Genomic DNA, 24,091 nt, shown 5'->3' with positions numbered 1-24,091 from the left:
GCATCAAAGGGCTTCCTTCACGCCTGAGAGACGGAGCCCAAGCTGAATTCCTCATCCATTTCAACTCTCAACAAACTCAAACTCGCCTGAGAACTTTTACTTAAAAATTAGAAGTCACTGAAAGAAAAGGTTGTGTATTTTCCACAGGGCAACAGCAGTTGGCCAGGTTTGAACGTCGGATTTACGGCCTCTTAAAAGAAAGGCTGTTACTTTTATGGGTCTTAGAGAAAACAGCTGAATTTAATAGCTACACCAGGGGTGTTCCAATTACGGGCTTTACTTCTGCTGCATTACAGCAATTTTAAGAACAAAATTGCAGCCTGCGAGATAGACTCAGATAAAGTTACCCGCTGCGAGAGGTTTGGTGTTGGGGTGGTTGTATATAAAAAATGAGATGACAAGCACCCTCGCAGAATATTTCCAGCCAGAGAAGGGTTGGAGTGAGAGCAGCCACTCTCACAAGCAGGTAATGTGCTGGAACAACACACCATATTCCCTTTTTACTTATTCAGTGCTTACAGATGCTTGAATTAGAAGAAACTCGCATTAAAAGAGGCTGCACAGAGCACTTTTTAAGGAGCAGGGACATTAGAACAGAAACCAGCTAAACTGAACACATCTGTCAAATATCAACAGGGACTTTCATGGAACCTCTGAGGTCCAGACATTCCTAAAATGTTGAAAGGGTGTTCAAAAATCCTAATTTAGATCTTCATCCAAATTTTTCAGATGTTAAATCTCTTTATAATGAGCTTCATCCACACTTTGAGAGGCTCAAAATCCAGCTGTGGCTCCCACACAGGCACAATGCTGCCGGGGTGCAGGAGATCAGAACTGGAGATCCAGAAATGTAACATTTTCGTAACTCTACAAGATAAAAAGGGAGCTGTAATGTCATTATGATCAGAAAGATGTTTTGTTCTCTCACAGGATGGAGAAATCCAGGAAGATCTGTGTCGGCGTCCTCCTGTTTGTCATGTCTGTGGAGATCTGCTTGGCCCAACACTGGTCTTACGGTCTCCAGCCGGGAGGAAAAAGGAACGCCGAGAACCTGGTCGAATCGTTTCAAGAGGTAGGTCCTAGACCGTAAACGTACCCTGCTGTTTTATCTTAGGTCCCTTATCTGTAAAAGATGCAAGCAAAAAAGGAGACGATATAGGCTTTACTGTATATGTCTGTCTCTGTCTCTTCCACCCCCCAAACATACCTCTGTACACACACACTTTTTTTTTTAAAGAAGTAATTGGAAAGCAATTGGCATTAGGGTAAGAAAACGATCAGGGGGCTGGAGCACCTCTCCTATGAAGACAGGCTGAGAGAGCTGGGGTTGTTCAGCCTGGAGAAGGGAAGGCTCCAAGGAAGACCTTATAGCAGCCTTCCAGTACCTGAAGGGGCTCCAGGAGGGATGGGGAGGGACTCTTGATCGGGGAGGGGAGCCATAGGATGAGGGGTAATGGTTTTAAATTGAAAGAGGGGAGATTTAGATTAGATACTAGAAAGAACTTCTTTGCTGTGAGGGTGGTGAGAGCCTGGCCCAGGTTGCCCCGAGAAGCTGTGGCTGCCCCATCCCTGGAGGGGTTCAAGGCCAGGTTGGAGGGGGCTTGGAGCAACCTGGTCTGGTGGGAGGTGTCCCTGCCCAGGGCAGGGGGGGTTGGAACTCGATGATTTTTAAGGTCCCTTCCAACTCTAACCATTCTATGATTCTAAGATGACATCTGACAGCCCTGCATAAAGAACAGACAGAGCCCTTGGGCAGCTGCTCCGAAGGAGAGATGGTTGTTTTGAGCTCCAGGTTAAACCTGGTTTCACCCTCTCCCAAAATTCCAGCCAATACTCAAAGGGGCTGTTTCCTGACAATATTCCTCCACTTCACGGCATGTGCCAACAGGCAGCTGTCTTGTGGTAACCAATTAGATGGCAATCAATTAAAAGACAAAGCAGATGTAGAAGGTTCTGTCCACCAGTGGGTTTCCCATCCTTTCTAACGCTTCGTGTGAAGTCCCTCGTAACAGCCGTTCTGGCCTCCCGAGTTTAAGTTTGCTGTAGCACAAGCACAGCACCCGGGAAAGAGCTTCATCTTCACCTGGAACTGGGGCAGAGTTGCTTTAGCAGAAAAATCCCCTTTCGTGAAGGCTGTATCGCTTCCCAATTCAGATGGCAAGTGAAATGGAAAAGTCAGGGGAAGTGCAGAAGACTGGATGCCCAGGCTCGGACCAGCACCCCAGGTTCAGGGAGCTGAGGGAAGCCATGGTAAGTAATATATTTTTTCTTTTATCACTATGGGAAAATTAGGGGGCAGGTCCAGGCTGGGAATGTACACGGAGGGAAGAGAAAAAAGTTGGAGGAGGAGGAAGAAGAGGCACGTAAGTTCAGTTCACACGTGGCAATGCTGGCTCTGCCCTTATCTTCTGCATCATTCTCAAGTACCTCGGAGTCACAGCCCTAGCACAGGGCTACGTTATTCTTGTGCTCCCGTTGCAGCAATGTCATTACTCACTAAATTAAATACGAACTGAAGTCAAACACATTCTACCTTAATACATATCTATGCAGCATTCACAGAGGCTTAACTTCAAAGGTGCACTTTGCCAGCTGAAGGATGGAGCCATATGGAAGCTGCTGCTCCCAAGGTCCCCAGACTGGGAAATGTATTTTCCATTAGATGCTCTAATGCAGTGACAGCAGGGACTCCACACACAAACTCACTGCCACAGAAAGAATACTCTCAAGCAAAAATGTGCTCTTGAATTAATATAGCAACACCTTGATCAGGCCAGATGGTCACCACTTTCTGGGAAGCGTCTCTGAGCTGTCCTAGAAGTTGAAACACTCAATATCTCTACTCCTTTTTGGAAGCCAAGACCAAAGTTTCACGTACTTACTCCAGCCTTTTGCTGAGGAACCCAGCTCCTACACTCAGTAACGTAATGCAGGCAGGTCAGAGCCAGACTTCCATGGATTTTTCATGCAGAAACTAACAAAACTACCTAAAATTTAATTTTTTTTAGGTCATCTTTAATCCTCTTTGTACTGAACATAAAATGGAATCTTTGTCCATGACTCTGGCTTCCAACACAACAGCACTAACTTGCAGAACAAAGAGCCAGCAAGAGTAACTTAATATGTTTAGACTTTTTTTTTTTACTTTTTTTTTTTTTACTGCAAGAGACTCTGTTAGGCAGGAAAAGACACCAGAATAAGACACCAGAATAATTATCAGGGTATTTGAAATGGGTCCTTGATACTTCTTGTTCACTGAGGCAACTTGGCCTTTCTTTGCAGAGCTCAAGGCACCCCCCCAAAATCAGATTCTTAGCTTTGCCCAGAAACTGCTGGTAATCTTGCACGTAAGTGTAAAAATGTCTAAGCCTCTGCATCAAAGACTTAGTTTGCATGACTTATTCCTGTAGCGTAGTCTGAACTATGTGGCCTTCTTATTTCTAGCTGCTTAATGACATTGAAAACAAACTAAACTGTTTCCAGATGCAGCTTTTCCAACGTAACTCATTCCTGGAGTTGCTACAGGAATATTGTGCCATGAAAGGGGAGGTGTCTGGAAATGGTCCACCCCGTGGAAAAACTTTTCAAATTATCTTCATCATTTCCTGGAGAAGCTGGTAGTGAGCACAAACAGAAATACACCTAGCTAAGACACAGAAGGGAAAAAATTAACGTATTCAGACAGCGCATCTATCCAAAACACCTCAGACTTTTGACTCTGAGGTAAGAACATAAATAAATATTCAAGTAGGTGACCAGATCCAGCAGGATGTGACCCGGGAACGCAGTTTCCGTTCCAACGGTACTAAGATACACAAAGAACGGTAACAGGGCAACTGTGCCACTCCGTAACGCCCCTGTAATACTTCTGCAAGCACAATGTTCTGGTCCCTGGTCTCTTGGCCAACTGTTTAAGCTCAGGGAGTCATTCCATATCATACTGACTCTTTGTGCAAGTTCACGCTGCTTGTCCTGAACCGCTGTCAAAGCGCAGTGTCCAACAGCTGCTGGGTTGTGCTCCAGGCCCCACTGCAGTGGTGGGGCCATTAACAGATGTACCGTTGGTCACGCACTTTGGGATGAAAAGGGCCATTATAAGTGTCAGTTACATTATCCCCTATGATCAGATCCATGGGCAGGTGGCAGAGCGATCGTGTCGGGTCAGATTTATGTCATTCTAATCCTTCTTCCAATGGAGACCACACTATGACTCTTTTAGCATCTGACCAGGCTTTAAAATTCCATCATCAAAGTTATTTCTTCTCTTTAAAAGAAGTATACGATGTGTGTTTACAGGGAAGTCTGATGGAAGGAGAAGCCAGACGAAAGAAGATTTAAACCCAACAAAGCCAAACGGAACAGTGGACCCAGAATAAAATTTCAAAGCTACGTTAAAATCAGTTCCTCTTCAAATGGCCTTTGCTTAGATTGCATTATGTGAATAAATACTCTGAACTTGCATTTAATGGTAGAAGATTAATTGTTGTGTAAATTACTAGCTTGTATGTAAAGGAGAACATGTTCTATGTCCAGTGGTGGGGACTTGGGTCTGCTTTGTGTCCTGCAATGAAAACTTGGATGGGACAGCGTTTGTTTCACATGCCCAGACAACGCTGGGATACAGGCACTGTCTGATCTCACTCTGGATTAAACAGGAATACAACTTCATTAAAAAACAAGAATAAACTTACCACTGGAATGCGATTCCACTGGCACTTCAGTAGTCCATGCACGAAAGACTTTTGCATCCTCTTTTTTTACCGGTTCACTCATAAAAACTACATTTATTTTAAAAAGGTATTTACAAACTTTACAACAGTTAATACATTTTAAAAAAACATGAAAATTTATACACCTTGCTTTACAGACTTAGTGAATCATATGTCATTTACCCAGAGAGATGCAGACTCCCTCGCCAAAGCTGAGCTCCTACTCTTTCTTCAGAGCCAGTTTAAAAGCTGTAATTTTTCCTGATTCAATTGCAGAGGACTAAAAGAAAAGAGGAAAAAAAAAAAAGGGGAAGGTATTTGCAGCCTGCAGAGGTGGGTTTTCTAACTAAACCATCACATCCAGGATCTCAAAACACTCACAAAAACATGTTACACAACATCCATATTCTCCTGAATTCAAGACAAACACGTCCCAAGGTTTATCATGTCATTAAACCTTTGTAATACCAACAGTGAAAAACTACATCAATTAATACCATGCATATTGGGGCTGAATTTCAGAGCTGCTGAGGGACTTACACCTCTGTTTAAAAAATACAAAGAACTGCAGACCATGCATGTGAAAAACAGGTTCAAAGAATGCAGTCACGCATGTCCGGGGGTTTCGATGACAGCCTTAAATCAGAACAGTCAGAAAAATAAACCACACAGCTGCTTTTCACCTTTTCCATAAGCTCTTCTATTTCTACAGCGCCCACCAAACTGTCCTAAAGGTGCTTTAATGTTAATAGGAGCAGAATTAGGTGACCCTCACGTGCTTTCGAAAAGGCCCTCTCCTGCCCAGCAATCAATGAAATCACAATATTTGTTTACTTTTTCTCTGTGATGTAGCCCTAGGAAAAGCTCATCCTGATCCACTAGATAATTTGGGTCTGCAACGGTGAATGTAAAATAGAGAAGTTTTTAATTAAAAGAAAAAAACTGAAAGAAGGTAGCAGTAATGGGTCAGGAATATTTTCACGATGAAAAAGACTGATTACAGTTAAATCACAGACATCTTAAAACTTATTATTTTCATTTACAATTATAAAAATAAATAAGGAGAGAAAATGTGAGACTCTGAGCCGTTATCACTACAAGTCTAACTCACTGTGGAGCTGTGGGACATACGCTGGGCTGCGCGTGGGAAGGTTCGCAACAACCACTGCGTCTACATTAGGGCATTTTCTGCCGCTGCAGATCACAGACTGTTCTCACTGGAATCGCTGTCCTTTCCTAATCCAATAATCCACTCAAATGGAAAACTGTCTGTTCCTCTCTTCCCCTGATGTGGATTAGAGCCTGTAACATTTTTAAAGGAATTTAGCACAGCATGACAAATTTTAATTAAAAGCTCCAGAAAACAAGTGTCGAGCATATTTCTCCAAAGGAAAAAAAAAAATAAATCCTCTAAAGTCTTGAAATTTAACACTAGCTTTGAACAGCACGGCTATGAAATGGGATTAGATTTTGTCTTCTCCGCAGACTGGATATTTCACTTTGAGATTTTTTTTTTATTCGAAACTATGAATTGGGTAGAAACGCTGCTCTTTGCTTTCATTTCTGGTATGCAGAGATGACATCATTATGGACCGTTCTCCTGCTCCCATTTTCAGCCCTCCGGTTTAAAAGACATCAGATGACATTTCCGAAAGCATCTAATTAACATGGAAAGATGATTCTCAATTTGAAAAACTAAGTAGCGAGGTCTTAAATTGTCTCTGAAAATGAAATCTCAGAACTTAAGTCAGGTAACTTGGAACTTAAATCAGGGGTCTGGTGGGATTTCTCATACGAGTGTGGGCACTTAATTCCACTTAATTAAAATCAGTCAGGCCCCATGCTTATTCACACACTTAAATGCCCAATTGCCTTTAAAAATGTGACATTTAGAAGACAATGCTTTTTTCTAAAACTGCCATGAAGCCCTAAATCATTCAGGCACGGGACAGAAATTCCATCCTCTACCTGTAGGCAAACTACGCTGACCTTCACCCGCCAGGAACAGAGTCAGTAATACCTTTAAGAAAACTAAATTCTGAACGCACAAGGTACATCTATGAGTTAAAGTTATTAAAGCAGATCAAAAAGGTCGGGAAATAAGACTCAAAAGTCACTTGGAACCAAAATACCCAAACGTGACAGTCAGTTTGTTTGCCCACGACAGACAAACATTTAGCTGGGATTCCTACACAGCCTCCTTGCTTCTGCTGATCTATCGAAGGAGTTAAAGGCCAACCTGCTCTGAAAAGGAAACGCACCCAAGAATGAGGTAACAGGCAGATGTAGAACGGGGAAAGGCACTGAATGAACAACAGGTGGTGTTAATATGTACTTTTCTACAATTCAGACCACATCCTGCTGTTCTGCCCAAAGCAAAATTCTCACCGAAGACCAAAGTTCTTCAAGTGAAGAGTTTCAGAGAGTCCTTTAGTTCATGTGCGCAGCAGAAGGAAGACAGTGGTTACGAGAAGAGGAAGTGGACAAAAAATGAAAGACAAGAAAACCCTGTGGTTTTCAAGTCAAGCAGCATCTATGTCCAAGAACATAACGTGGAGCTGACAAGTCCTACAACGCACCAGAGAGAGGGGGGGAACCACGGGCAAGTTGTGCAGAAAGGTTTCCCAGATTTCCCCTGAGAAGGTGAGAGCCCAGAAGAGAGCTCTGCGTGCGCTGGAGCAAACGTGGCTGCGGATGGATGTGATGTGACTGCAGTGCAACCTCCAAAGTGTCTCCACCCTGGGCTGTGATGTGAATCCGATACGACCCTTTGATGAAAGCAAGCTGTTCTACAGGAACAGCAACGCAGCTGCAGCTTCTGCAGGTTCTTTAACTGGAGTCACACTGAAGCCAAAGGAATGTATACCACCAAAAGAAAGGATTGCTTCAGTCTGAACAGAAAACCCTAGAGTTTCACTGGTTTGGTTTTTCCCTGAAAAAGGCTTTGCTGAGAAAAGCTTTCATTAGGCTCAACCAACTCCAATTTCGCAGTAAGGCCATGGAACCTATTTAAGTCACGTGAGCAGAGTAACGGTGCAGTCGTCCACAAACCACAGGATTGGTGTTTACTACACGGAGCAGCATCCTCGGCAGCGTGTTTAGTGTCTCTCCAACTTCTAACAGATAATTAGAAGCTAAATGACTGTTACAGTTATCAAGCAAAATTACCTCCCAGAAGAGCGAGCCAATGACAGAATCTCCATCAATACCACTGATAAATAAACAGGCCCCGGGCTCTAAGCAAACAGCCAGAGTTTTGTAAAGGTTCAGAAATAAACTCGGGTCCAAATTCCTGTTGGTCCCCCTTCATGATGAGTTTTAAGAAATGCTGAACTTTCCAGAAAGTTTGAATCTGAACTTTGCAGGCAAACTCCCATGTTTCCTGTGTTCCATAGTGAAAGGGAACAACAATGATGAGTGATTTTTTTTTTTTTTTCCCTTCCCTGGAAAACACCAGTGAAAAATAACAGCCACGACAACAGCCGTGTTTGTAAATAGGCCAGTGACACAGGCAGAACAGCACAGCAAAATATTCCGCCTGAATGTGACGAGAATAATTCTTACGAATCAAGAAAACCTTTTCAGCTGCTTTCTGCCAACAGTGGGAGTATTAATCACAAACGATGATGTGCTGGTTTTTACCCACAAGCTTCCAGCAGCAGCTGAGGCACAGAGGAGTGCTGGGTCTATGGCCCACCCGGTCCATAAATAACAATGATATTTGTGTTGAGTTTTCGGTCGCTATGCAACTGTCAGGACGGGGTACTCTAACAACGGGCAACAGCCTTTTCTCTGCATGGATCACGTGAATTTAAAAACATCAAAACCTAAGATCATGTCATTTTTTTCTTTATGCGAACAGAAAGACTGATGCTGACACCCAGACAAAGCAGGGAATAAGTAACTAAAAGAAAAATTAAAGAGATTATCCCATCCTCCAAGGAGAGAAAAGCTGCAGAGCTGAAGAATCCAACCACCAAAGTAGGTGGTTAATTGTCAAGTTTTTCACAAGCATCTCGGATCTAAATGGCTCCTGAAAGTCTAGTGGCTGTTAAAAACCTCGATGGAGGGAGGCTATAAACCAAAGCGCAAGTACTGCCACAAAGGGGTGCAGGGGGGAAAAACGCGGATGAGAATCTTTTATATTTGTGTGAATTTGCCCAGCCAAAGTAAAGGTTACAGAAACTAGCAGACTTTGTTTCCCAGGTCAGGGTGTATAACTAGTTTTGCACACTCCATCCTCTCCCAGTTGCTGGTACCAGTACAACGCTGGTATCAATGCAGCTTCTGTTCTCACACACTCACAAGACGGAAGCAACTTTTTACACCCTATTCAAAAACACAAAGATGAAATATTGTACCAAGCCCCAGATTCAAGCACAAACCAAGCAGGTAACATAATTCAGGGAGGAATATCAAACTGCTCTGTAGCGTTAAAAGCAGAATCAACAACGAAATTATGACAAAGTACTGGTGAACCTAAACTCTCCATTGGGAGTGAGCAACCGCCGCTACTCGAGCGGAGACGGTGTACGGCAGAACGTCTGCGCTTCATCTTAAATACATATGATGACTAGCAGAAAAAAAAAAAAAAAGAAAGACTTCTTATGCTGCTAACAACGCTCAGGTTTCTACCCGCAATCAAGAATCTTAGGAGACCTCACATCACACACCGACACCTGACATCTCAGGAGCCGACACTTCACAGCTCCAGAACGGCTGCGACCTGTTCCGCTCCAGGGAAACCGGGGCTTGGGCTCACTCCAGGGGCAGGAAGAGGGATCGGTGCGTAAGTACGACTGGAAAGCTGAAATGAACTCGTCTGAAAACACTGTGGGACACTTCTCATACTGGTGTGGCTTACCTTGCTTCAAACACTGGTTCAAATCACTACTGTGACAGGTTTACACTAGGAATGAGCTGCTGAAATCGCATCAGTGAAAACACTCGGGACAGACAAGACTAAGACAGACAAGAATTTCTCCTGCTACATGATTAGTGTCTCAGTACAGGAAAGGTAAACCAGAGGCCGGGAATTCAGTCTCAACAACAGTTCCTTTTGGTGTTTCCCAAAGAAAACTCCAAGGGGAGTGAATGGAATGGCAGGCGAGATCACCAGTCTTTAGGGTCAGACAGCCCCAGGATGTCAGTAAAAAGAAAGCAGCCGTTTCCCTCTGGGCGCTTGCCCTTACACCAGCGAGGGATGGTCCTCACTGCAGTCCTTGCTCGGAAGAGACGACGCTGGATTTTCTGGTTTTGGGGGGTGGAGGGGGAGGTTTGGCTTCACGTCTGCTGGGTAGTGGTGGAGCAACCTGAGAAGATAAAACAAAAACACACAGAAAAATAAACCATTACTGACAAGTTAATGCATCTTGTTTCACCAAACAAGAAATCCAAGAGTCCAGTCAAGGACTACTTGATGTTTCTTTCAGCTCCAAATCTTTGAATTCAGCCTCTCAGTACTACAAGCAACTGATGACAGGGGCAAACAAGGACACATCCCCAGGAGATAATAAAAGCAAATACATTTTTGTTGCTAGAATATGCTTCAGTTGCTTCCGGCCTGCAGCCTGACTTCGAGTCAGAGCCATTTGTCCCTCTGTCCCATCTTTTGTTTATCAGGAAAATGGCAATAAACCCGTTTCTCTCAAGGTTTCAAAATGCAACTACTTTTATCTTGCTGGCTTGATGAGTTGCACCAAGCAGGGGCCAAAAGGATGTAAAATGCTTCCAAATCAGAATGGTACAACGAACTCCATAAAACGGCAGCAAGTTCTTGCAGGAAACTGCACTACTGGGTTCTCTCAGGCTGGCACTTTCCTTGGTTTAAGGGGGATCATTAAACGAATAAGATGTAAAAGGCAAAGTGAACAAGAAGCTTGTGTGGGTCACCGCTTGCTTTTGACCAAAACCGTCAAGATCTCGGGGCTATTCTAAATGAAGGACAGAGTCAACTTTACAGCAAACAACAACGTAACAAAACCCTTCAGAAAATACTTTTACAATCTCTCTTTACAGTCCTTCAAATCCTTTCCATTTGGCCGCAAGCCAAGGTCAATGTCGCAAGCCAGGACATGTTAGTAATTAGTTTTCTTACAAGACTCAAGGGAAGGAGGCTCTTTTATTAATCCTCTTCAACCAGTGACTCCCTCAGCATCCCCAGAGCTGGCGTATTTCTGCCATTCTCACCACCTACAGCTGTACTGCCCCGTTTCAGAAGGGCAGTCAATTCTGACCAAACGAAGGACGAAGTAGAAAACCTCTTATTTATCCCAAGCTTCAAGGCCTTATGCCAGTGTCCTCTCTAACAGAATTAAGCGACCAGCTGTTGTCTTCCTGTGCTGTCAGAGGCAAACATTTTTTGTTAAGTGCGATCATTCTTTAAATTCTTTTTGGTCAAATTCCAGTTCATCTCACTAAGGTACTCGTAAATCCTCTTTGCAAACTGGGCTGGGGAAGACACCCATCCCTTCCACAGTTAAAAATGGATGCTTCCTGTTGCTCTGCACCAGTAAGAAATTCCAGTCTCCTCCCAGAAGTGCCTACATTTCTGGGGCAGATGAAATGATTCTGACATACTGACCAGGATATCCGCACATTCAATATCTGCAGGCCATTTGGAATCCCATAGTGTAAGAGAAACATTAGTGATACAGCATAAAAAAAAGTGGTGATTTGATGTCCCTAGAAGGAAACAAACTTCATGACATTGAGAAAAAAGCTATGGCATAAAGATGCTGATTAATAATACAGGCTGTTTTAAGCAACTAATGATCCATACCTCAAAAAATTAGATACTTGTGAGTTGAGGACTCAAAAGGATACATTTATCATTCCTGAAAATGTATGATTTTTTCCCCTTCTCTTTCAGGACCAGATTACTGTGCTATTTCACGTTGATCATGTTTTTGAAACTTTTCAGTCATTGTGCTTGTTTGTTTTCAATATATCTTCCCACCCCCACACGCAGTTTGCCTGACCAAGGACAACACAACTCCCACTCGGAAAAAAAAAAAAAAAAAAAAAAAAGTGGGACTGCATTTGATAGCCTTCTCTTGAAGCTAAAAACTTTTTATTCTTTTGTGGTTTCAGGGAGTGTACCAGTAAAACGATTAGACAAGTTTCAAGTAGCACCACCCTAGAAGCAGCTTGGAAAATTCCACTGGTGTCTCTTTCTCAAAAGCTGTTTTCCAAAAACCCGTCAGCTCTCATTTCCTCACCTCCACGGAATTCCGCTGGTTGCTGTTCTCGTAGGGTTTGCTCTTGGGCGGAGGAGGAGGTGGGGTGCTCTGTAAACTGGCGGTTGCCAACCCATCAGCTTGCAGTGAGGGAAAACCTAGAAGCAACAACAATAATAAGAAAAGACGGAAAAGGGCGGAAAAGGAATGAGAAACGGGATTGACCATGTATAATTTTAAGGGAGAATCACTTCATATCTCGTGCTTTCGGTCTGCTAACAGCTCTCTGCTTTAGCAGCTAAATCTGGATGGGTATGTCAAAGCAGAGTCACAGCTGTATCTCCCTTAAGTTCAAAATGCCCAGAAGAGTTCCATCTTCGTCACATGAATCTAAGCTTATGTGAAAAATGCGTGCCTGAGAGAACAGAAAATTGAATCCATTATCACATCTGCAATGTTCAGTGGGGTTTCCTTTCAGCCTCAGCCACAACCTGAGAATTCACTTTGATTTTAACTCCGGTTGATGGAGTAGATAAGTACCCAAACTTCAGAAGACTTCCTGGGAAGCTGTCCTGCTACTAATGGCAATTAAAACCACTCGCTATGTGGAAGAGTGAGGTTTCACATTCCTTTCACAGATCTCTCTTCATATAGTATTCCTGCATTTGTTTGTGTTTCTGGTTGTCTCCTCACCCCGTCCCCCACCCACCCTGATATGTAGTTTTTCGTTTTAATCCTCTCACAAGAGTTTACTGTTAGTTCAGTTCATTATCTACACCGGATTCTGAATTTATATCCATGTAAGAGGAAGGATGCTCAGGTCCCACATAGGAACTTCTGCTCCTTTAGTAAAAGAGCAGTAGAGTGAGAAATGCAACGGAGCAAGCAAGGAAGTCATCAGTGGTGACGCTGCAGTTGCATTTTTACCTTAGCCATATTTATATATTGCTTCAGAATTAACTACAGAGCTCACTGCATATGCAAGGAAGGCAACCGCACAAATTGTTCGTTTTGCTAATTCTTCAAGATAAATTTCTTCTTTTTCAGGTGTAACACTTACTAGCTGAGTTTCCAAGCTGCAGAGCAACTTCTCCTATAACTTTTTGCCACGTGATGGGAGTTACTGTTCACTCATTAACAAAGCCTTCAGGGCTTGCCCAGAAAACTTAGCCATAGACCTGAGCAGAAATACCACGCGGGATTGATGCCGTTCCACCCAGTGAACTCACAGAAGATATTCCTCTGTTTGTGCTGTAACCACCTGACGTGATGCGTGACCAACACCTACACTGATTGCATGTGACGTTCACCGTGGGGTTTAATACACCTTCCCACAAGGCAGTACTGGGGAAAGCAAGAAAGAAACTGAAAAAGATAAAAATTCCCTTCTGGAATTAATCTAACATACTAATTTTAACCAGTGATATGCAAGTTACAAGTATGATCGTGGTGCCTTTGGTAACACGGCCAAATTCTGTTATCTGACAAAAATGTCTACAAACATTAACAACCCAGGGTCACTTCCCGTGAGCTACTTCAGAGCAGCTCCTCCCTCCCTCCCTCCCCAGTGAGGTTTCCTCAGCAAATACACAGTAATTCCTACTGCTGCAGATACTGCCCTGAAGGAACGTGGCGATTGCTCTATTAACAGAACTTACTTTGGGTCCTTGGGGTTTTGGGAGTGATGGGCGGTGGGCTGAAAGGCGTGGATGGCTGGAGTGAAGAACCCTGAAGCAAGGTCAGTCTGTTGTCTCCTAATTGAAGACTCTTTGGCCTTTGTGCTTTTCCTGACGTGCCCTGCTTGAAACAAAGAGTAAATAAAGCCTTCAGAAGCCAGGAAGGTTGGTGCACGTGTCTCAGATAATCAGACCTGTCACAAAGGCATCAACACGTTCCAGAAAAGCCATGTGTAAGAGAGGAAGGTGCATTCAGGTGAAACACAAGAGTGAAGCCCCCACACAGGCTAAGCCATGTCAAAAGGCACACACTGAAACAGCCTGTTTGCCGCGGGTCCTTGCTAACTGGGTAGCAATTGTAAACTGGTTTTGACGACCTTAGTGTATAACGAAGACAGGAAGATGTCAAGCTGAAAAATTGCTGCATTTGGCTAGCAGTTCTGTGATTCTGTGAACAAATTTAGGGGGAAAGAAAGTCTTTCCAAGAAGAAAAAAAAAAAAAAAAAAAAGATGAGATTCTAGGATCAAGTCAGGACTGCTGGTATCATCCAGCTCCTCAGGGTTGTGAAACAAGTCTATTTTGGGCTTTACGGAGCAAATCCCTTGCATGTGGGACTCGGGAGATGTTCCAGTTCCTTCCAGTGTCACGCGTGTCCTCTATGCTCTTCACTGAAATCGTGAGACCATCTGACTGGTCCCAAGAGCCCAGTGTACGAATTTTACAGCCCTTTTAAATATTAGTTGATTGCTTTACAGAGAAGGCTGTCACTTACTTTTAGAGATCAATTCCTCATCATTGAACAGTTTGGTGTTTCTCACCGAGCAGAAGGGACCACACATTGGTGTGCAGTGAATATATAACTTAAAGAGCAAAGCTGCTGGCCATACAGCAGACCTTGGGTCCCCTCTGGCTTTCCAGCTCCCAAACGGCTTAGTCAAGAGCCGCAGAGAATCAGTCTGTCCAATTCCTGGGCTGCACTGTGCAGCTTTGGAACAGACCCGCTATAAAAAACAGCTCTGTACTTCACAGTGTTTTTAACATGAATATAACCCTTAACTGCTCGTTCACTTCAGTAAGCTGCTCACACGTGTGATGTGCCCTCGGAGATACGGGGGGAGAGGGGAGGGTGGGTGTTCTGTTCTGCATCCTCAGCTCTCCGCGATGCAAAGTCTGGGACAGACATGCCTCACTGTCCGAGCGAACTGTCGATACAAATGGGCTTTCTCCCGGATCCTTTCCCTCTAGTTTTACTTAATAAATTGATCAGCAGCTGACATCACAGTTTGTGGGTTAAACCCATTTAATTCTTCCAGAGACTGAAGGCCAGGCCTCCTGAACCACTAATATTTACAAGCCCCAGATTTTCCTCTTGAGTGGAAAGCCCGTCAGTACCAAATGACATGATTCTAGAGCAACAGTTCCCCTTTTTATAAATATTCTGCAGACTCCAAGTACTGGCAGCATCACTCAGATTTGATGAGAATTCCTGAATATATAGCTGCATAACCTGTTCCAGCCAGATTCAGTTGAGATCTTGGGAGGGAAGGGGAACTAGAACTCCTCATGTTTTCTCATTATTTACCCAGCCTGTGTTAAGTCAAATTAGTATCCCTGAGCCACCAGCTTAAATACTCAGGTACCTAATTCTCATGTGCTCTCTGATATTGTAACATAGTCTTAGCATAAATAAGGATAATAATCCAAGGTCATACAACTCTACTTTTGAACTGAAACTTATCCATTTGCGTTAGGTGATCATTCTGAATCCCACTGTCAACCTGAATGCCTAACAGTTTCCAACATATTCCTTGTTAAAACACTCCTGTGGGGATATAGATTCTCCTTTATTCCTCTTTTGAAAAGAATTTTCTCAAGGAGTACACACTCCTGCCCTCACGAAGGAGGTGGGGAGCAGGGTACAGACCGGAAGAACCAGTTTTTGAAAGTCCCAAGCTGATGACCGAACCACCAGGCCACCTTTTCAACTCCCCAATCCATCAAACTGATCTTCACCTTGCAGGACGTTTGATTTGTGGAGTGCTGCTGACTGATAGAGGCTGAACATCTGGCTCGCCAGCTGGATTTCTGAGCGGGCTAGCAGAACCTGCTCGCTCCAACAAAACCAGAACAATTCTGCGTTGTGCTGAGCGCATCACGCAGTCCCCTCCACTCCTACAAGAAATGAGGGCACTGAGCACCTCGCTGAAACATCAGCCCCTGGTGCTTCCAGTTTGTACCTTCAGCCAAACTGCAGTTTGGTCCGTGACACAAGTTTTCCAAATAAAAAGAAAGAATTACTCAGATGACCAAGGACTTTGGTATTTGAACCCCTCCTGCTATTTAATGAAGTTCCCAATGACAGGCATGGCTGAAAACAACAGAAACACTAAAACCTCCTGCTGTGGATTTTATTATTGCTATTATTATTTTATATTTTTTTTACCATTTTGGAAGTCAGTTCCGTTTCTGGCTCCTTCTCTACAATAACCTGAGACTTGCTAATACTCCAGTCCTTCCGCTTGAGTTTGCTAATCCGGTTATCACCATCATCTTTCACGGGCAGTTCCTCAGCTCTGGAAGCTGTTGATATTCTTCTCTCCAAGAGAGGCTCCAGAATAGATCTGTGGCCCACACCGAAAGAGTGAAAAAACATGAAACATTAGTCCATCCATCGGACATTTAAAGCGCTGTCTGTTAAAAAGCTCTGCTCTCTTAGTTTGCATAACAGATTAATGGGAAAAAATGAGTTATGAGCATGGAATTTTCTGTGAGATTTGTGCTCCTAAGTTACCCTAGCAATTTTGAGTATAATGCCTTATGTACCAAATAAAGTGTGTGATCTACTTGGGAAGGAGCCAGACCTGCATGTGATGCTGAACCCTGCCACCGAGTCTGCTGTGTGACCTTGAGCAAGTCACCAAGACTCCCTCGTTGTCACAGATGCCAACTAGATGTACAGAGAAGTAACACCGGGAAATGTTTCCATGTCCAGCAGCTCCTTTTAATGCCATGGATGCAGCTGCAAACAGGTAGGTGGAACTAGTACCGTATGACTATGCACCTCTTTGCAGAAAACATCAAACTAAATTACCTTGTACTATGTTACACCTCTGCTTTTCAGCATCCCCGGGGAAAAGATATAGTGTGCATCTGAAATACGCTGTCTCTATCCCTTCAAACTCCCTGTCTGTTAAGTGGAATAACAACATTGGCCTCCATTTAAAATTTTAAATGCATAGGTATTACTATTTCATATGGAATAAATCTTGATTTTAATAGTAACTAATTCCAGCAAAGGCATATTCCCACTCCCGTAAATCACATGTAAAAGGCTGATTACTAACCCGTCGGAACCCGGTCTGGAGGAAGTGCTGTCAGATGACGTGGAGGATGTAGAGACCACAGAAGATGCCACAGAGGTGACAGAGAGCCGTCTCAGCGTGGAAGACATGATATAGGGCAACACGACAGAGCCTGACCTGCTCGGTTTCCTTTCAGTGAGGGAGGGAGGCTGCAGACAAATACGCTTGTGATAAATCACGTAACGCTAACTCACAAGTTGGAAAGGGGAAAGTTGTGCTTCTTTAAGGCAAAACACTAAACCCCCAGGCACGCTTACCAAAGTTATTACTCCATACTGCTTCTCCACCTTCTTCTTCAGCTCTTTGAAACAGGTTGTCAGTCTGTCATGTAGAGGCTTCAGCTGTTCCGTCAGCTTCTCACCGTGGATCCTGATCCCTTCTGCCAACAACGGCATCTGAAAGGAGGACCAAAATTATGGTACGAAAGGACAAATCAGCTCTTCTGTTCTAGGAAGGCATTTCCTATGCATGTGACACATTTCAGATACAATCAAAGGACTTAAAGCAACACGTTTTAAGCTTGCAGAGGCAAAAAAGCTCAGTTACTGACTCGTCACTTGTGACACTGTAGTAACTTGACTGTTTGAACTCTGTGGGTTCAAGAAACATTAACACTTTCCCCACCTATACCTATGGTTCCCTATTCCCTACTCAGATTCTACAGTCTCCTTTGGAAATCACAACACGTTAAATGTTGGAGCATCACTTCTCAGCCCCCAAAGCTGTATGATTGTGAGGTAGCTTTAACCGGGCTCCGTTTGTGTAGAAATATGTAAAAACTGGTCTGCAGGGATGCAATTTGCATTATGAGAAAAAGAGGGCATTTTTCATTGCTATGCAGGTCAAAATAGACAACTTTCAATGGTCAGACTGACAAAACATTAGGTCTGATGATTTCATGAAAGGTAACAGATATTTTGTTACACTCATGAGGGAAAAATCTGTGCCGTGTTGGCAAATACTCTGCATTTCAGAGCAACACCAGGTACATGGAACAGTCTGGGCCACAATTTCAGAATAGGACAGTTTCCTCAAAATAAAAAAACCCAACTCTACACACATCCAGATTGTTCTTACAGTATTTATCTGCATTATCTCTCCGAAACAATGACGCTGGAAAAATCATCTGCACTCACACAGAGCGCTCCCCGGTCTCTCCCAACACAATACCTGTAGAGCAATTAGTTGCTTAAGCATTTCAATTTTATCTTGATCTTCAGGATGTTCTTGAAGATATTTCTCTGTGAAAAAGGCCTGAAAGCGAAGAGAAGAGATGACATAGACACTACATTGCTTTCACAGCTGACGGAAAGATCCCTGTACTTTAAAAGCAGTTAATTGGCACTGTTCCTCACAGCAAAGTTTGTTTTTGATATCTCCCTGACACAAAGCTGAGGGACAAAGAACCATTTAGTGAGAACTGGGAAGAAAAGAGACTTTTTTTTTTTTATAAGAAAACAACCCAGATTTTACCATTTTTTCAGTGAACACTGATAAGTAAAAAAAGTTACTTCATCGGAAGGGTTTTCTACAACAGCAGTTCCCTTCTCATAAAACAGCATTGATGGGAATAACCGAGGTTATGTCCCTTGTCGCTCAAAGACGAGCAGTAGATCCAGCCTCCCAGTTTTTGGTTCAAAAAGCCTCTTTTGCTTTCAGCACTCAGTGCCCCACAGCGTACAACGACACACCACCCGCCTCAGCCGCAGAGAAAGGCGAACAGGGCATCTCCCGCCCCCAATTTCCTTAAGCTCTACAATTTAAGCCCTTAAGTGCAACATTTTCACATGGGGCTTGTTAGGAAGATTCAGGAGAAATAAAGACTGTGTTGGGAGTTTGACTCGCAGTTTGATTCAACAAAGCACCTTTAGTCTACGCTTCTTATACGTTTACCTTAAATCGCCAGACTCTGGTATGGGTTTAAAGTTGAACAAAGACAAATACGCTTTCCTGGACTTAAAGCCTTAAAATTGTGCCAGTTCCCACTGTGTGCTACAGTGGGTTGCACTGAGATGGATCACAATTCCTGAGCAGGAAGGGTTTCATTTTTCTTTTTCCTAGATAAAATCCCTAATAATTTTTCATTTGGTTTAAAAACCCGGCTCTGATCTATCTCAGCCTCTGCATGGATTTCTCAGCTCTGCATTCCATTAACTGGACCGTATGGACAAGTGTTTATAGGCCTAGCGGTATGACTCCGAGAAAGGCTGATGTCAAGAGGAGGTTACCCCGGGAAAGGGCTGCCGGATGGGCCCCAGCGGATTTTTCTTGAAAGTGTTTAATTATTGCAAGAAGAAAGCCCATGTTAAAAACGCAGACTTTGGCTTTTGGCTACAACGAAACAATTAAAACTCAAGATTTTAGCCGCCCACAAAAGCCAAATGTTCTGTACTGTTCTTCAGTTGAAATAGGAAAATATGAACCAGAAATGAGTATTTCCAGATGTGGTTACAGATACTTTGTGTTTCCTAGTTTTAACTGCTTTCCCACTTTCGTAATTCTAAACTTTATGTCAACCTTAATTCATAAAAAGAGAGGATTCAGGGCCAAATTCAGCCCTGGCAAAATATGCAACTCCTTTGGAATCAGCAGAGTTAGACCCCGGATACATCAGACCCTCTCCCATTTAACTTTTGCACTTCATTTCATGTGACTGGACCACATCTGAGAAGAATTAAATGTGTTTTAACACCATCCACTCAGTTTATTGAAATAAGTAATATATTTTGTGCTGGGAATATCATCATTAGATACTGGGAATAAACAGCTTAAGTTAAACATCACAACAAAAGGAAGAACATACACTGTTCAACTCAAGTCAACTGAATAAACCCGGAGAGGAAATACTGCTTTTTTCCTGAAAAATATGCTTTTTGCTGCAAGACTCCAAAGACTGTCTGCTGGAAAGAGAAATCCTCATTTGCCTTACCATTCTTTGTTAATACAGTGGAGAAACGTTAGCTCTTTTGCTCTTCTTTGTTACTCACACAGTTCATTGGGCTGACCCAGCACCTCAATGCCCCCACGAGGCAGGATCATGTTGTTATCACCACCGTAAACGGGTCCCCAAAGAGCTGGATCATTCCTCTCTGTGGCAACACACAGCACTAAAACTAAACACCAACGACATGGGGGTTTTCCACCTTGCACTAATGGAAATCTTTGTTCTTTTCTCCTCCTCTTTGAGCTCTGAACACAGAGCTACACAACGTGCTATGTCTGAGTAATAGCTGGAAACTGAACTTGAACCTCCCACGTTTCAAATCCAGGTCTTCAACTCTGCAAAGGTGAACAGACTGAGCTACAGATCAACGTGAAAAAGACCTTTTCATAGTTGGTGTATCCCCCCATGACCGCTGGGTCCACAATCCCGTTCAGCAGCATCGAGAGAGGATGTACAGGAAGGCTCCGGTCCCAGACATGCTGCTGGACAATGTTGCTGATTTTCTCATTGGTTAGCTCCATCGTTTCTATGGCGTTCTCCAAGGGGCTGATCTCTTCCTGGTGGAAAGAAGAAAGAGAACAAACCCTCATTTGCCTCCACTGAATATGAAGTTAAGTAACTCCTTCTATACGAATAGTAGCCCAATAGCTTCCAGCAGAGGATTTTGTACTCCTTGTGCTAACTACCTTGCCATTCAGAGATGATCTTACACCTTAACCTGAAGGAAAAACAGTTTAGGACCTGGCTGCCGACTGTGGAGTGTGTTACAGAAGTAACTGCTCTCCCAGGCCTTACACAGTCAACATAGAACTTTGCTGTCTTGGGTAGAGCTGTCTGCAGAATGGCATAAAAAGACAAGCACAAAGAAGATACACATTTCCCTTTATCTGAAGCAGAAATGATTGGCATGCCACATCCAACAGTGGAAGGAGCAGTAGTCCTAACAGTTGCAAGACTCTCCACTCCATGGAAGATTGGAAGGGATGAGACCCAGCCCAAATGCAGAACTCACCGTTGTAATCTGTTTGACTTCAAACCACTTGAGGATGCCTGGAAATGAATATGCTGTCGTGTAGGTTGTCCTTTCTATCCACATATTCTAGTTATAGAAGGAAAAAAATTCCAAGATTTAAGCAAAATATTGGTCTTGCAATTCAATTCTCTTCTGCGGTACAGCATGGAACAAGGCTTTCAGCACGAGCTGGCAGGGGTTACACAATGACCTTCACCTTCGCTAGCTGGGATGGAACCGAGTCATTTTTGGCAACAAATACCACCTCTACTACTTAAACGGTATCAACATTAGCAGAAGGAAGCTTTTATCTTCCAGGTGGACTGCAATTATGGCGTATTTAGCCAGGGTTATATGCAACATGCCCAACCACTACACATGAGCAACAGCGCACCTCGCAGGCAGCGAGGAAACATGCTACATCCACGGGTCACTCTCCACTTCAAATCTTAAAAGTTGGCCTGAAGCTGAACTGATGCTTCATGGTTAGAGGTTGGCCTCCTTAAGGATGGCTACAGCATTCACAGTCTACCAGACACACAGCTGCACTCTCTAGGAAGCTGCAGTGAGACAGCACAGTATTTATGGATCCTAGATGAAGGATTTTGAGCGTTACAACCTCAGCTATGGAGCCCCTTGACGTTATCACATTGGCTTTATGTACAGATTGCAATGCGAAGCGCAGCACTTTGCTTTTCCTACATTTTAATACAAAAACTCCCTTGCAACAGGTAGAGGAAAGAAATTGTGACAGTGCTGTTCAAAATGCCACCAACAAAATAAATCAATGCATGGAACCATTTCCCCATAGCACAGACACCCCGGCCAGACGGAGCACAAGTGACGGACTCACAGCAAACTCATTGTCTGGATCTTTTTCTCCTTTCCTGACAGGTCGGGAGTGCGTGAACTGCTGCACCTCGTTTGCTCTGTAGTAGCTAGAAAGAAGCAGAGTAAATGGTGAGTTTTCCCATCCTCCTTACATAAATGTTCTTCTGTTTCCTCCCCAAAACAACCAAGTTTCAATTGGACTGTGAAACAAAATTACACAAGACACAAAGGCACCCCACCTCGAGCCTAGGCTACTTGAGAAGCATACAGAAGAAATGTTGAGGAAAAAGAAAAAAAAAATTACTTTAAGATCTGTTCAGGAACAGGTTTATCTTTATAATTAGGCGGCAGGTTCATCACAGGCTTCACAATAAAGCATTGCACATCTGAGCAGCTACAGTTAAGGATGAAAAACTAGGAATCCTTTTGGGAAAACAGGAGAGGGAGAGAAATACCCTTCCTGTTTTCATCAAATGTCAGACCTCTCAACAATCCCCTGTGCTCTTGTCATATCTGAAGAAAAATACTTGGTGGTTCATCAACAATCACAAGCATTATATTGTTTCTTGTGGTTTGTATGCCACTCGTGATCTAAAAGCCCCAAAAGATAAGGGCTGTAAGAATACATCCCACTATAGAAATTCCCTGGTGAAATGCTGGGGAAGCCTGGGCGCTACCGATTCCTGCTTTGAGGACAGGAACATGAGATTCTGTACTTGGTTCTGTAATGGATGCTCCTGTCTCTTCTCTCTCCCCCATCACTCCACAATTATTTGTCAGATTCTTCCAGTACAGCGAAGCTGCCCCGCCCCATGTTTAGCTCAATAAAGCTAAATGAACAAAGCATCAGTGAATATCTACTTCATCTTCAGCTTTTGCACCTGTGAACCATGATAGAAATAAAGAAAAGCTTATTAACAGTATCCCTAAGCACAATGGCTTACGGTGTTGTTCCTCCAGAGTTCTGTTTTAAGGACTATATCGAAGCCTTTACAGAAGTAAAAACCTGTATGGAAAAGTAAAGCATAAACAATTTGACCCACATTAATAGATTATTTCTGTGAATCACCTGCCAACTGCCCTCTGAAGTGGGAAGGTTTTACTGGTGGGTAGGGCAGCCCCATACATCCTTTATTTCACTGAGGGTAGTTTGAAATAATATTTTGAAAGCAAAGGCAAGGTCATCCTGCCCGCGTTGAAGAGCCAGCTGGAGACCAGCCAAATCTGAACCCAAAACTGCACAGCCACATTAGATCAAGCGCTGAGCCCAAGCTAATATATTCCTTCTCTCAGGAGAGCTTATTAGCTTGGGCTTCATGCCATGCTAAGCATGCTATACAGCTTCCAGTTCACAACTGGTGGAAGACCAGCCCGTCTAACTGTGCAGGCATTCCCCGAGACGGGGTACAGTTCAATTGCTATCTCCAGGACACTACTGTGAAACAACCAAAGGAAGAACAAGGCATTTTATCATAAAAGAGCGAGGAAACAGACTCTGAGCAAAAGCAAAAAAGAGCCCGAGACAAAGGAGGTTAAAAAAGGATGAAATTAAAACAAACTACAGAACCATCAAGCCCTGCCTAATACAACAGTGATTTGGGCACTCAAACCCCTCATCTTTTCAGAAGGTGTTTCTAAGAGTCCGAGAAGAACCTGTACCCAATCCAAGCTATGCAGCTGCTCCCCGTTCCAATGGGGCGATGCCAAAGACCCGGAACCAAACACCCCCAAACTTTTGGAAGAGTTCAGATCTGGATCCAAATTTTGCAGTTCAGGTTCATCTCGAGCCAAAAACATTAGAACAAACACAAACAGATGCAAAGGAAGTAGCTGAAACAAAGCAGCAATAGAGGAGGCATTTTTTGATACCAAGTTTGGTCTTGGATGCATTTTAATTTCCTATGTGGATTTAGTGCTTGGCAGGCTTATTGCAAGGGAAGCATCTGGTATCACTGCTTGAGTTGGGCCTTTGTACACAGACTTTTAAGGCCAAAATGGACCATCAGATTCTCTGGTCTGGCCTGTACAACACTGGCCTCTATACCACAGGCCAGAAGCCCAGTAAGTTGGTTTTTACTGATGTACATCTTCCAGAAGCACATCTGCTGTTGACTGGAAGTCACAAACGAGAACCTGAAGCATCTTCACTAGGTTGCACTTGGTCACGCTCACAAGTAAGAGAAGAGAATCTTAAGCCTAGTGGTGTGGTTTCACCAGCATAAAGAAAAATAAATTAAAAAACCAAACAGAAGAGAAGGGCCGTTCACACAACAACTTTCATCAACATCAGTAATCACTTCCCACTCCTTACAAAGTGACTTCGAGGGAAAAAAAAAACCAAACCCAAACAACCAGCCACTTCATAAATGCTAGTTAAC

At 43.4% G+C, this 24,091-nt stretch overlaps 2 protein-coding genes across 2 annotated transcripts in view; one reads left to right on the top strand and one right to left on the bottom strand.

Annotated features, from left to right (window-relative positions):
- The first annotated feature begins 775 nt into the window (after positions 1 to 775).
- On the top strand, positions 776 to 4,734 carry GNRH1 (gonadotropin releasing hormone 1). Its single transcript, XM_074164145.1, has 4 exons — positions 776 to 850; positions 931 to 1,072; positions 2,155 to 2,250; positions 4,297 to 4,734. Coding segments are annotated over exons 1-4 (282 nt in total). The 5' UTR covers positions 776 to 848; the 3' UTR covers positions 4,339 to 4,734.
- A 5,185-nt stretch (positions 4,735 to 9,919) lies between these two features.
- The window catches only part of DOCK5 (dedicator of cytokinesis 5), a 121,050-nt gene continuing 106,878 nt past the window's right edge, over positions 9,920 to 24,091 (bottom strand). Inside the window, exons 44-54 of the mRNA XM_074164079.1 lie at positions 22,018 to 22,099; positions 21,736 to 21,820; positions 20,883 to 20,969; positions 20,251 to 20,427; positions 18,097 to 18,180; positions 17,184 to 17,321; positions 16,909 to 17,075; positions 16,008 to 16,185; positions 13,546 to 13,684; positions 11,930 to 12,045; positions 9,920 to 10,021 (exon numbers count right to left, since the gene is read on the bottom strand). Coding sequence (XP_074020180.1) covers positions 9,920 to 10,021; positions 11,930 to 12,045; positions 13,546 to 13,684; positions 16,008 to 16,185; positions 16,909 to 17,075; positions 17,184 to 17,321; positions 18,097 to 18,180; positions 20,251 to 20,427; positions 20,883 to 20,969; positions 21,736 to 21,820; positions 22,018 to 22,099 — 1,355 coding nt within the window. The remainder of the gene's footprint in view (positions 10,022 to 11,929; positions 12,046 to 13,545; positions 13,685 to 16,007; positions 16,186 to 16,908; positions 17,076 to 17,183; positions 17,322 to 18,096; positions 18,181 to 20,250; positions 20,428 to 20,882; positions 20,970 to 21,735; positions 21,821 to 22,017; positions 22,100 to 24,091) is intronic.

This window comes from Numenius arquata, chromosome 26 (assembly GCF_964106895.1).
Source record: "Numenius arquata chromosome 26, bNumArq3.hap1.1, whole genome shotgun sequence".
Classification (NCBI taxonomy): Eukaryota; Metazoa; Chordata; class Aves; order Charadriiformes; family Scolopacidae; genus Numenius; species Numenius arquata.
The sequence above is the reverse complement of the archived record's forward strand: the minus strand, read 5'-3'. Positions and strand labels throughout refer to the sequence as shown.